The 11,720-nt window shown below is 45.9% G+C and overlaps 1 protein-coding gene across 1 annotated transcript; it reads left to right on the top strand.

Moving 5' to 3' along the window:
• Window positions 1-5,978: 5,978 nt before the first annotated feature.
• On the top strand, window positions 5,979-6,849 carry LOC120653428 (homeobox protein 12-like). The gene is made up of 2 exons (XM_039931177.1): window positions 5,979-6,165; window positions 6,686-6,849. Exons 1-2 carry the CDS (start codon window positions 5,979-5,981, stop codon window positions 6,847-6,849), a joined length of 351 nt encoding a protein of 116 aa, XP_039787111.1.
• The last annotated feature ends 4,871 nt before the right edge of the window (window positions 6,850-11,720 follow it).

Here is an 11,720-nt window from a genome sequence, read left to right as displayed (position 1 = left end):
ACTAACTCTAGACAGTGAAATAAATTGCCAAAACTGTTGATAATTTGCTTCAAAAATTCTCAAAAATTTACACAAGATCCCTCTGATATTAAGGAACGATTCATCTAGTCATCACGAAAATCAATTCGGACTCCATGGGGGTGATATGCTCAGGTATTCAGAGTGACATCAACCAGGAAATTTAAGTGTCCAGAGAGGGTGTATTTTGATCATAACTCTCAAACCAGACGTCAAAATTTTTTCAAATTTTTGTGGTGAGTTAATCACTTAGTTTTCTACAACTTTCATGTTGAACTATTTTTCGTTTGAACAACTTTTAAGGGTCGAAAAATTTCAGTTGTCTATATTGTTCCGAGTTATCAGTTTTACACAGTGTTGATCTAAAATCATAAATACCAAGGTAGAAGGCTTCAAAAATTTTCAAATTTTTATAGACGTTTGATAACTTAGGAAACATAATTTCGTCTTACTACTCCAAGTTGATTTGGGTAACTTAACAGAAGGTTAAAATTCGTGGAAACCAAGTTGCAGACTATCTGGATACTCCTTAGGATAGGGTTTTAGCTGATTTGCTTGCGATTTCTCCCAAGATTTCTTTGTTACCCTTTTTAAGAATGATTGCAGAACCTATCCGTCCTCACCAAGGAAAAGAATTGCCAAGTAATCTTAGTCTTACACAATGACTTTGGTGGCATACATATTACGTCTCTCACTATATAGTTACTCGATATAGCTAGATAGCCAAGAATTCGGTTTTCGAGTTAGCGTACCTGCAGAAAATTGACAAATATAAATTGAACCTTCCATGCCAGCACTCACGTAAGAGTTCCCATACATTACCGATCACTATAGAACCGGCATCCATACAATTACCACCGTATGGACAACGTTAAGCATACGTCATCGAAACAACGTATTGACTGAGTACCGTCTTTGACGGGGAATTGAATTCCAATTTCGAATCATTACTCCCCATATATTCAACCGAAGTTGGTATATGGGCAGCAGCTCAAGAAGGCCACTGCTTGAGCTCCAGCGTTCGGCTCGCATCATCGACAGGAAGGTCAGACTCCCCCAGCTGACTGAGTAAGCATACCTCCGTGGCGACGATGTAGTTGCAGAATTTAAATTGCGGAATTTAAATACTGAAAAGTAATGTGCTGGAAGTTAGCCATACAATATAAGCCACCTAATTGTACCCATAAGATCCCCTAGGGCTTTACGTCCTAGACTTGTCCTTGGAGATCCTAAACTCGTTCAAAGAAAACTTTAGTAGTTTCGAAGTCAAGTTTTAATTTGTTGTTTCGAAAGCCGAGGCTGTCATCTCTGGTAGGCTGTCTGCGAGCTCTGATGCCAGTTGTGGCGGAACCACCCAAACTAACTGGGCCTAGGTGCACTGATCTTTGTTGCTAAGCAACTCTGACCCAAATTGGCACTCACCGGTAGTTCCTCGAGTGAAGCCTCGATAAAAGCCACGCTATTCCAGGATCAGCAGACAACACTCACACGAAGGTGAGCCCAGAGATTACAACACAGACCACTTCATACAACTCAGAGTGATTGCAGCGGAAAAAGAAATTTATTACAAACCATGTTAAGAATAGTAAAGTACTACAGAGTTCCATCTACTCAATTTATTCAAGTTTCATTGTTCAGCGGAAGCAGTAATAGATAACTAGTGAGATAACGTGGCGCATCGATAAAGCCCGTACGAATGCGTCACTCAGCGGGAGGGTGATTAGCACCAGTTGAAGGGCCATCCCACTCAATAGACCAACCCGGAGGCAAGGTACACGGCCAAGTAAGACTTGCAAACAGATCCTCAAAGTTAGTACCTGAAAAACAGTGCCACAAGCAAGGCTGAGTATACTAATACTCAGCAAGACTGACCCGTCACCGGATATAACATAGCCCGATAACTAGACATGCAAGGCTTTTTGGTTGGTGGGGTTTATTTGCCAAAAACGCCACTAAATGTTGATCCTTATTTTCAGGTTTTACTTAGCCATATTCTAGTTGGATTAATCATTCTAAATTTGCAACTAACTCTACACAAACATGGTAGAGCAACCATTTAATCAACCAGCAGTATTATCATCATCATCATGTTCCACTTGTTACTCTGTGTGACCGAAAACATTAAGCAATCTCATGCCGTGAGAGGCGGACGATTCCGAATCGAATTTCAACCTAGCCAGGGGAACCTAGACCACACGCATGGGGATCGACTTCGCTCCCGCCCACGCTATAGTTCCCCTTTCTTTCCAGTCCGTGGATCCGGGGCACCCTCCCCGACTACAGAGTCCGACCACTCTGCACCCGTACGTCGCGACAAAAAAATATAAACCCTACTTCTACCAGGAGGGTGTGAGATCGTTCCACTCGCCGGTCCAATCAGGTACTTAAGCTTACCGATTACCATATTTCTCGGTATGTGGCTAGTACTTTCAAACGCTTAACGAAATGAGCCACACACCGCGACCTTAGCCATTTTTGACTACACCAGCGGGGTATCACAACTACACAACCCCGCCCGTTGTCCTTATATTTCAGCAGGAATTAAAGTCAGTACCACTCCTATTTGCTCGCGAGAGGCAGGAAACCACTCGACTTCTACCGTACCTATTTAGCATGGCAACTAGTCGATAAAAAGATCCGATATCAAACATAGGTTCCTAGGGATCATGCGTCTAAGGTTTTCGATCAACGCCTAGAAAACTTAAATGCAGAAAACAAGATATTACAAAACATTAATAGAAAGATAACTGAATGATAATTCGGAAAATAGTGGGATTCTGCTCTGGGGCTTGCCTTCTTGGGCACTGTCAGCCAGAAAAGCCTCTAGGGCTTGGCCCAGGTCTTGAGACGAGTTAGCATAGTTCAGATTAACCTCCTGCTCTGCACGAGAGTCCGCGGGCACCAGTTCGTAGTCACCGTCCGCTATATTAACCGTTTCTATATGCAATGCAAGATTATGAGTTACTCATGGATAACGATTTCTTTCCTTCACGATAAAGTTGTAGTTCAACAAAGTTAAATTTAGTGATGATTTCACTTTTCATTTCATGGGCAGTCGTTTATAGAGTAGTAAACATAACTACGTTTCTTCATGAATGAGTGGGGGTTTTGGTTTTCTTTCTTTTTTTAATTTCAACACATAGCATGCTTTCATTATTTCATAACAACAAAACTACTAACGAGCTAGTGGTGAAAAACTCAAGTAACATAGATCCAAACTTAAGCATTCATGGTATAAATTTCAGCATCTAACCATAAAGCAAAAACTATAACTATTCATGCAAGTGGATTACTCTAGTTGCTTCATCTTTTTGTACAGAACGTTTAATATGGGTTCTGGTGCTACAAATTTTATGAGAGCAACTTCATAGCATATACTCAGCACTGAAATTTTTCCAGATTTTATACACTTATACTACAGGGGTAACAAAAAGAACAAAAACAGCAAGCCATTTACGAAGATTAAATCTACAGAAAGTTTTACTAGGGATATGGTTCTCAAATTTTTACCAGAGCCTATTCATGAGCTAAACATACACCAAATTTTTTTTCAAGATTTAACTCAATATGATATATTAGTTGTGCAGTTAACTTAACATGAATTAGCATAAATTTCTCAAAGTGCATTTAACCAGTACTGCATATGAACTTTTTATTACAGATAGAACATACTCTAAACAAGATCATGTCCAAAAATCGTGATCAGTTATGGTGTAGATTACTCAGAACAAAAATAGTAAATGTAGCCCTAAGATGCTAAGCATGATTATTCACCAAAGAAAAACTCAGCAAATGCAGCTCAAAATTTTTAGACAGGAATACAGAGCGAAAAAGAGACTTTAGAAATAAATACAAATTTTTCTGAGCATAAGAACTATATATGAAGAATTAAGTTGATTAAACAAGCATAAATCATGGTATATAGCAAATGAACTCTAATAAATCTGAAATTTAGATATTTTCAGGGATTCAGAGGCAAATGCATGCAGTAAAAATTCCAGAGCACGTTCATGTGCATATTTTCCAGAATTAAATCGAGAAAGCTAACAGCAGATTAGAGAATCTTGATTGTTCCAACATGATATCTGTTTTGGTTGGGTGTCATATTTTTACTGTGATCTTAAGATTCCATTAGTGATAACATATCCAAAAATCAAGGTCATTTGCTGAGTAGAACTTCCTAAACATGCATAAGGTGGTTTTCTTATTCTTTTTCCCAGATTAAAATTGGTTGAGTTTCTACAGATGTGACTGTTACAAAATTTGTAGATCTTGTTACAAGGATTCCAAATCCGTTGAGTTTGCATTTTTACAATTTTTCTATTATTTGTTCTGCATTTTAGAAGTTCACTGGTATACATTGGAATACTTGCAGAAACACCCTTGAACGAAAAAAAGAATTTACAACCGGGTCCTTCGCCGGCTTTCTCCGCCGTGGCATCTTGCCGGTGGTGTTCTGTGACGCAGGGCTTACCGGGGCTGCCACGGGGAGGCGCGTGGGAGAGAAGGGATCGAGGAACACCTACCCTGGTCGACGTTCGAGTGTTTGGTGCGCGGATTCGAGCTCGTCGGCGTCAATGGCGGGGCGGTTGTTCGGTTCGCCAGCGCTGGAGGTGAAGGAGGGCTCGGGGTAGGGGAACAGGGCGCGCACGAGCACCGCGTGAGCTGGAGGATGCGCCTGGGGTAGCTGTAGTGCTCGGACTTCTTCTGTGCTGGCCGGTCCGCGGTGAGCTTGAGCTCGCCAGCGGCGGCGCAGAAGAGGAACGGCGTCGGGAGGAGGTTTGGGTTCGATGCTGCGCGCGTGGAGCTTAACTAGGAGGTGGCGAAGCTGCTGCGGTGGTCGGATGGGACAATGTAGGGCTGGATTAGCCGGTCCGCGCGAGCTGGATCTCGGTGGCCATGGCGGAGCGGCGGGAGGAGGAAGAAGGAGGAGAAGGCGCGCGACGGTGGAGTTCTGGGGGTCTTTATAGGCCAAGGAGCTCCTGGGTGAGGTGAGTAGCGCCTGGGTGCAGTGGATTTGGCCCTGGACGGCTCATCGGCGGGCTGGCGGAGCGGCCAGTCGGTGCGGCGCATGGCGGGGTGTCGAGTCGGCTCGGGGAGCGGCCTGGGATGCGTGTGAGCGTGGGAGGGCGCCAAGGGGCGGGCCAGGTGGCGCTGGGGGACTTCTCGGGTCCATTTGGCCGCGGGCGCGCGGTGGACGAAGTCCACCGGCGGCGTACGGCAGGCGGCGGGCGAAACAGAGCCAGCCGGGAGAGAGAGATGGAGATAGGGGTTTTTCTGCGATTTCTGAAAATTCCAGGGACCTCTCGGTAATCTAAAAATATCTCCTCTTTAGAGGGCTCAAATGAAAAAGTGTTGAATACCACTTTTGCATAACTTTTCAAGATCTACAACTTTCGTGTTATGCAAATTTTCATTTGAAACTCACATTTTGAACTATTTGTCCATTTGCAAGTTTGCACAAAAGGACTTTAGTTTTAATTAGTTTTTGACTTGATTTTGGCTGAAGTTCAATTGAGCACATGTCAATTGAGGTACCTCTCATGAGCCAACTAAAATTTTGTGCACATTTTTGAATTAAATTTTGAGTAGCTTTTCACTCCTTTTTCTTTCTCCTTTAATTTCTTTTGTATAATTTGTCTTTTATTTGACCCTTTCTCTTTGAATTAATTTCCCAAATTTTTCTTTTTAGTTTAACTAAGGTACATTGATTGTAATTAAATGTACTGACACCTGAAGTGTCACAACATTGCTCGTGCTAACCGTTTGCAGGCATCATGATAACTCGACCAAAGGAGAAGGTCAAGAAGGCGTTCTCGAGAAGGTCGAGAAGCTCATGGAGTTCTTCTTCCTCTCGGGATAATAAGTCGGTCGACTCCGGTCACTGCTCACATGCATCCCGGGAAGAAGAAGAAATTCCCGCAGTCCCACGCAGCCGCTTCCGTATCAGGATCTTGGCGATGGTCGAGCAAATCGTCTACAAGAACGACTACGAGTGGCAAGCACTTGAGCTACTGAAGAGGCAGACCTATGCCCATGCCAAGAGGTTCGAAACCCGCTTCCTCATCATGACGGGACTCTTGCAAGACATGAACCAAGCTTTCACTGCCGTCGGATGGGAGAACTTCGCCGACATTGTCGAGCCAGGTTCGCATCTCTTGACCATGGAGTTTCTTATGTCTCTTACCGTTGAAGAAACCAGCACTGAAACTAAAGTTTACTTTCGGTTCTTTAACGAGGAGCAGGACAAGGCGCGGTCAAGCCAAAGCAGATCCTTCATGACGGACGCCCACGGTTCATGCCTCGGCACAGCCGGGGCCGTCCACGGAGAACATGAGCTTCGAGGAGGCGTACGGGCATTACAACTATGACCCGTACTAGGCCGGCAGCAGCGGATTCGCCGGTGGACAAGGACCGTACTACCCCGCAGGTATGCATTCATCTTATGGTCCACAGGTAGGTCCCTCTTCATCAGCACGCTTCAACTACGAGGACCCGATCCTTCGGAGCATCGCGGACCTTTCGAACTGCATCAGCACACTTGGGACACAACAGCAGGAGATGCAGGACACGATGGCACACAACACCTAGCTCACTCAAGAGAGCTGGGGGTTGACCTCTGCCTTGCAGTACGATGTCTCGAATGTCTTCATCCACCTTGGGCTAGGCTATCAGCAGTCCCAGCCATACCAGCCGTACCAGCAACACCAGCCATACCAGCAGGAGAACAACGACAATGAGGAGGAGAACAACAACAACGACGAGGAACACAAGGATCATGATGAGGAGGACCCCGATGAGGGAGAGCAGGACTCCGATGAGGAGGACTGAGCTTCATCGAAGCTTGGGGGAGTTTGTAACACCCTAATTTAAATTTCAGCTTTAATAATAAATTTAATTGGTTTATTTAATTTTCTAAGGATTTAATTTGTTTAGTCTTGCATTTAATCTAATTTTTGTTCCTCAAGTAATTAAAATTTGTCTAAGTTTAAATTGTGTTGTTGCATTCATGCTGGAGCATCTCTTTTATTTGTTTGAGTGCTAGGGTTGAATTCAAATTGGAATTTGAATTCAAATATTTTGAGTGGTTTGAAATAGAAAATGAGAGAGAAACCAGATAGACCCAAACCCAGCCCAACAGCCAACCCAGCCCAGCTCTTCTTTCCCTCTCTCACTGTGCGGCCCACTCTTTCCCTTTTCCCGCTCGCAGCCCAGCCCGGCTTGCTCCCTTTCTTGCTCACGGCCCGCTTCCACCCTCAGCCCAGCATGCGCGACATAGCAGCAGTGTGCAGGGCGACCTCCCCCTCTCTAGCGGGCCCGCAAGTCAGCAGTGACATGAAGCCCGTGTGCACGTCCCGCACCCCGCTTCCCGGTCCCACATGTCAGCGCGTGTCGCAGCTAGCTTCCACGCGCGCGCGCACCCGCGTCCCTCCCTTCCCGCTGACCGCCTGACCCCACCTGTCAGTGCCATCCCCTCCACCTTTCCTTTCCTCCCAGCGCCAGCTCGCACCCGAGATCGTCGACGAGATCGCAGGGGATCCCTTTCCCTCGCCCTCACGCCCAAATCTCCAGCCTTCCCCTTTTAACTGTGCCTTGGCCTTCCCCGTGCCCTATCACACCACACCGCAGACGCCACCGAGCTCCAACGCTGCCGCCCGCTCGCTCCGCCATGCAGAGCTCGTGCACCACCACGGCTACGCCGCCCCGCTGCACCTCCGCCCCTGCGAACCCCGCAGAAGCTCCGCCGTGCCGCCTGGAACCTTCCCGGGGCCCCCACGCTCGACCTAGGCCCCTGCAGCACCGGAATCGCTTCTGCACCACCGGAGGAGAGATCCCGTCCGCCGTGGCCATTCCTCGCCGCCGGTGAGCCCCATGCCTCACTGACCCTTGGTACTTGTTCACAGCACGGCCGCGCTTCTCCCTGGCGGATCAGCAGGCCCGGAGACGCCCTGCCGCACCCTCCTCCGCGAGCGCCGCCCGCGACCTGCCGCTCGACCTCGCCGCCGTCGTCCCTCCGCTGTAGCCCGGCTAGCCCGAGCCCTTGGTAAGCTTTGGCCCGCCTCCCTAATGATTTTGCGCCATATCTCGTGCCCCGTAGTGCACTCCAGTAGCGGGAACACCTCTACCGGCGAAGCCCCACTGCGCAGAGCCGCCGCCATCCTTGCCGCCGCCGCCCAGAGCCCTACCGAGCCTCGCAAACGCCTCTGGTGGTTTACGCATGGTGCGTAGACCTTCCTAGACCCAAGTGCCAGTCCGTTTAGCCCCCAGAACGCCGGATTGGAGGAAGTTCGGCGAGGTTCGGCCGCACGCCGCCACGGGAAGTCGTCGCCGGCGTTGAGCGCCGCCGCCCCCGCGCGAGAGCCGTCTAGATCCGTTCGATCCGAAACCAACGCTCAGGATTAGATCTAGATCTGGATAGGTCCGGATCGTTAGATCCAGATCCGGCGGCCCAGATCCGTAGATACCGGTTCGCCTGGCGCTTTTGTTAAAGACCCCCTGGGTTTTTCTGAAATCAACCCGCACTCCGTGGCAGTGTAAAAGTATTTACAAATCTACCCATATTTTTACACGGACCCCCCTGAGCTTTCCCAGAATAGAACCCGCCGTCTAGGGCTGCTGTTTTTGAGAGTTAGACCCCAGAGTTAAGGTTTAACTACGTTTAGGCCCTCGGTTTTTGCAGAAAACCCCCAGAAACTTAGTTTTTCTTACAGAAAAGCCCCTGAACCTTGTTTTTACTCTAGTTTTCGCGTTCTAGCTCCGTTTTAGGTGTTCTTTATGTCCACATGATCGTTGTAATGCGTAGAACAGTTCTAGCTTAGTTTTGTTCGTTGTTTTTATGTATTGTTGTACTGTTTCTTAGTGTTTGCCTTTATTTGCATGTATGTGTATGTGCTTGACTTGCTTTGGTGTTGCGATCGTGAGTAGACATTGAGCTACCGGAGGAGCCCCAGTACCAGTACTAGGAGCCATCTTCAGAGCAGTTTGAGCAGCAGGAACAGTTTGAGGAAGCCAAGTATAACATGAACACCACCTATCACCTTTAAATACATTTTCATACTGCATTATAATACTGTACGCCTACAAGGACTTTCCTAGCCACTTTATATCCTTTATATATATATATATCCTTTGGGTTGCATTTTGGTTAGTTGTGCCAGGTGCCGCGCTACAACACACTTGGTCCTTTTAAATTAATTTGATTAATGGTATATGCAACTTAATTCTGAGAGTGGCCCGTTTGAGGGGCTCACGTCTCGTTATAAAATGGTTTTGTTAGAAACATGATTTAGGGGGACAGCACGGTGCTTACTGCTGGGTTGGCCACTCCCCATAAGGACTGGTTCATAGAGCGACAACCTGGGACAACAGTGCTACCACAAGACTGGAATGGGACGGTCTTGGCGTAATAATTAGGTCTTTTTGGTTAGGAGTAACTTACCTGCGGGGCAAGGGTGGTAATCTTCTATGTCCCTCTTACTGAGTGGCCTCGTCTGTGGTATTCTTGACGCCCACTAGACCTGCTCCATAGTCGCCGATCCAACCCTCATGGTTATTCCTTACCAACGAGATTCTTTGTAAAGGCCTCGTAGTGAGTTTGCTAGTCATCTCACCTAAGGAAGTGTGATGAACAACTAGCGTAGCTCACGACTTGTGGGTAAAGATGTGCAACCTCTGCAGAGTGTAAAACTGGTATACTAGCCATGTTCATGGTCATGAGCGGCCCAGATCCTCCTTTTGATTAGTGGGGTTATCTTCCTTTGACGAGGCAGGTTTCCCCGGGTGGCTTGGTTTCGGTTTGGTTCTCAGTAGTAACATGATAAATTTTGATTAATTATTATGTAACTAGGTTTATGGTAATTCATCAACTTGAAGTAAATAGCTTTAATTAAATTTTGCCAAGATTAAAAGCTAATGCAGTTGAGTCAGCCAACCTTATAGCCTCATAGTTTGTGTTATACTTGTTGAGTACAAGTTGTGTACTCACCCTTGCCTCCTCTACACTTTTCCTCTTGTTCTTTTGGGGACACTCTACTGCTGCTCAGTTCCTGCCGATGCGAGGGAGTTCACCCGGAGCTACCAGGAGTACGAGGATTTCTAGGCGTTCGCCTCCCAGTCGACGTCCCTGTGGTGCCCAGCTTCCGAGAGGCTTCGTTTATGTATTACGCTTCTGCATACTCTGTATCAGACATTTTGTCATTAATGTAATAAATAACATTGGTACTCGATTTATTATATCTTTTTACGTGATATGTGCTGTGATATACTGTTCATTCTGTTGTATATACGTGTGACTTCATCCTGGCACGTATATGATTGCTCGGTTTATGTCCTTTTATAAACCGGGTGTTACAGAGTCACTCCGCCAGGTAAGTCATCTCACTCGTTCCTTCCATTCTGTAGCCATGTTTACAAATAAATAAATAGATAATAATAATAATAATAATAATAGTAGTATTATGAATAAATAATCTCTTAACAAAAACCCCAAAAATATTTCCATGCTTAGAATAAAATATATGAGTGGAAATCTGTGTAAGCTCTTACTTTGGAAATGATGAATAGTTGCTCTGTTTAAACTCTGTATGTGCCTCGTTTATAGCTTTTTACTCTCCTAGTACCTAAACTAGTTGGCACATAATAGTTCCACTGAAAATCTGGTTGAGTGGAGGCATGAGTTTAATTTCTGAAAGTCTAAGTTGTTGCGGGATTCGAGATAGCCCAAACTGGAATTTAAACTATTTGCTCTAGTAGGGAACCCCTCGGAATTCTTTTATAACTAAAATTTTGGTGAAGGTTTCCCCATGGTAAAAATGACCCATCCAGAGCCCTATATTGCATAAACCGTTTTGAGCTATCTGAAGTTACTTTGAGCTTTGTCGAATGGTGCATCCACTTCGGGAATGGTACTTGCCACCTACAGGTCTTCATCCCACAAAAATCCACCATTTGCTAGCCCAAACATAGTTGGCCTGTCAGTCATCCACTCCGGGTATTGACATCCACTCTTACCAGCTATGTCTCCCCGCAATCACCATCTCAAAAACCACCAGCCATTCCACAAAGCTTCCCATTCAAAACTCCAAAGAAATTCAAGATATTCCAGCAAAGGAGAGTGGAGTTATCTTCCTCAAAAGAGAGAGAGAGAGAGAAGAAAGAAAAAGAGAAGCCCACTCTCCATTCCATGTTGCAAATTATGGAGTTCATATAAATTCAAATGGGAAGCCATTCATCCACTCCATACCCTCCAAATACCCCATGTTCCAAGAGACCTAGATTTGGCTAAGTACCGACCCCGGCTTGGATCACCCTTCGGTTAAGCAATATAGGTAACCAAGGTATGCATACATCTTTCTACCCATAAACTCCACATATCAGCTTTAGAGATAGGAAGAAGATGGTCATATTTCTCGACCATATGTGAGGATCATACACTTTGAGAGACTCGAGAGTACCATTGGTAAACATGAACCTCTTTTGAAAAATTCTTGCAAAAAACCGAGTTGGAACCTGAGCTGGTAGCAGGGGACATTCTGGTGAAGGTTGTTCAGTCCAACAACCGCTCAAGGCTGAGGGATGAAAAATGAATACGCCCCATCTTTAGAACCTTAGGTATGACCCAACTTTTCATAAGTACATACGGGAAGAGTAATATGCTGTGCACAAGGTACCTGCAAGGGGGTAAACATTGATGCAACTCCTGA

This window comes from Panicum virgatum, chromosome 1N, assembly GCF_016808335.1.
Source record: "Panicum virgatum strain AP13 chromosome 1N, P.virgatum_v5, whole genome shotgun sequence".
Classification (NCBI taxonomy): Eukaryota; Viridiplantae; Streptophyta; class Magnoliopsida; order Poales; family Poaceae; genus Panicum; species Panicum virgatum.
The sequence above is the reverse complement of the archived record's forward strand: the minus strand, read 5'-3'. Positions and strand labels throughout refer to the sequence as shown.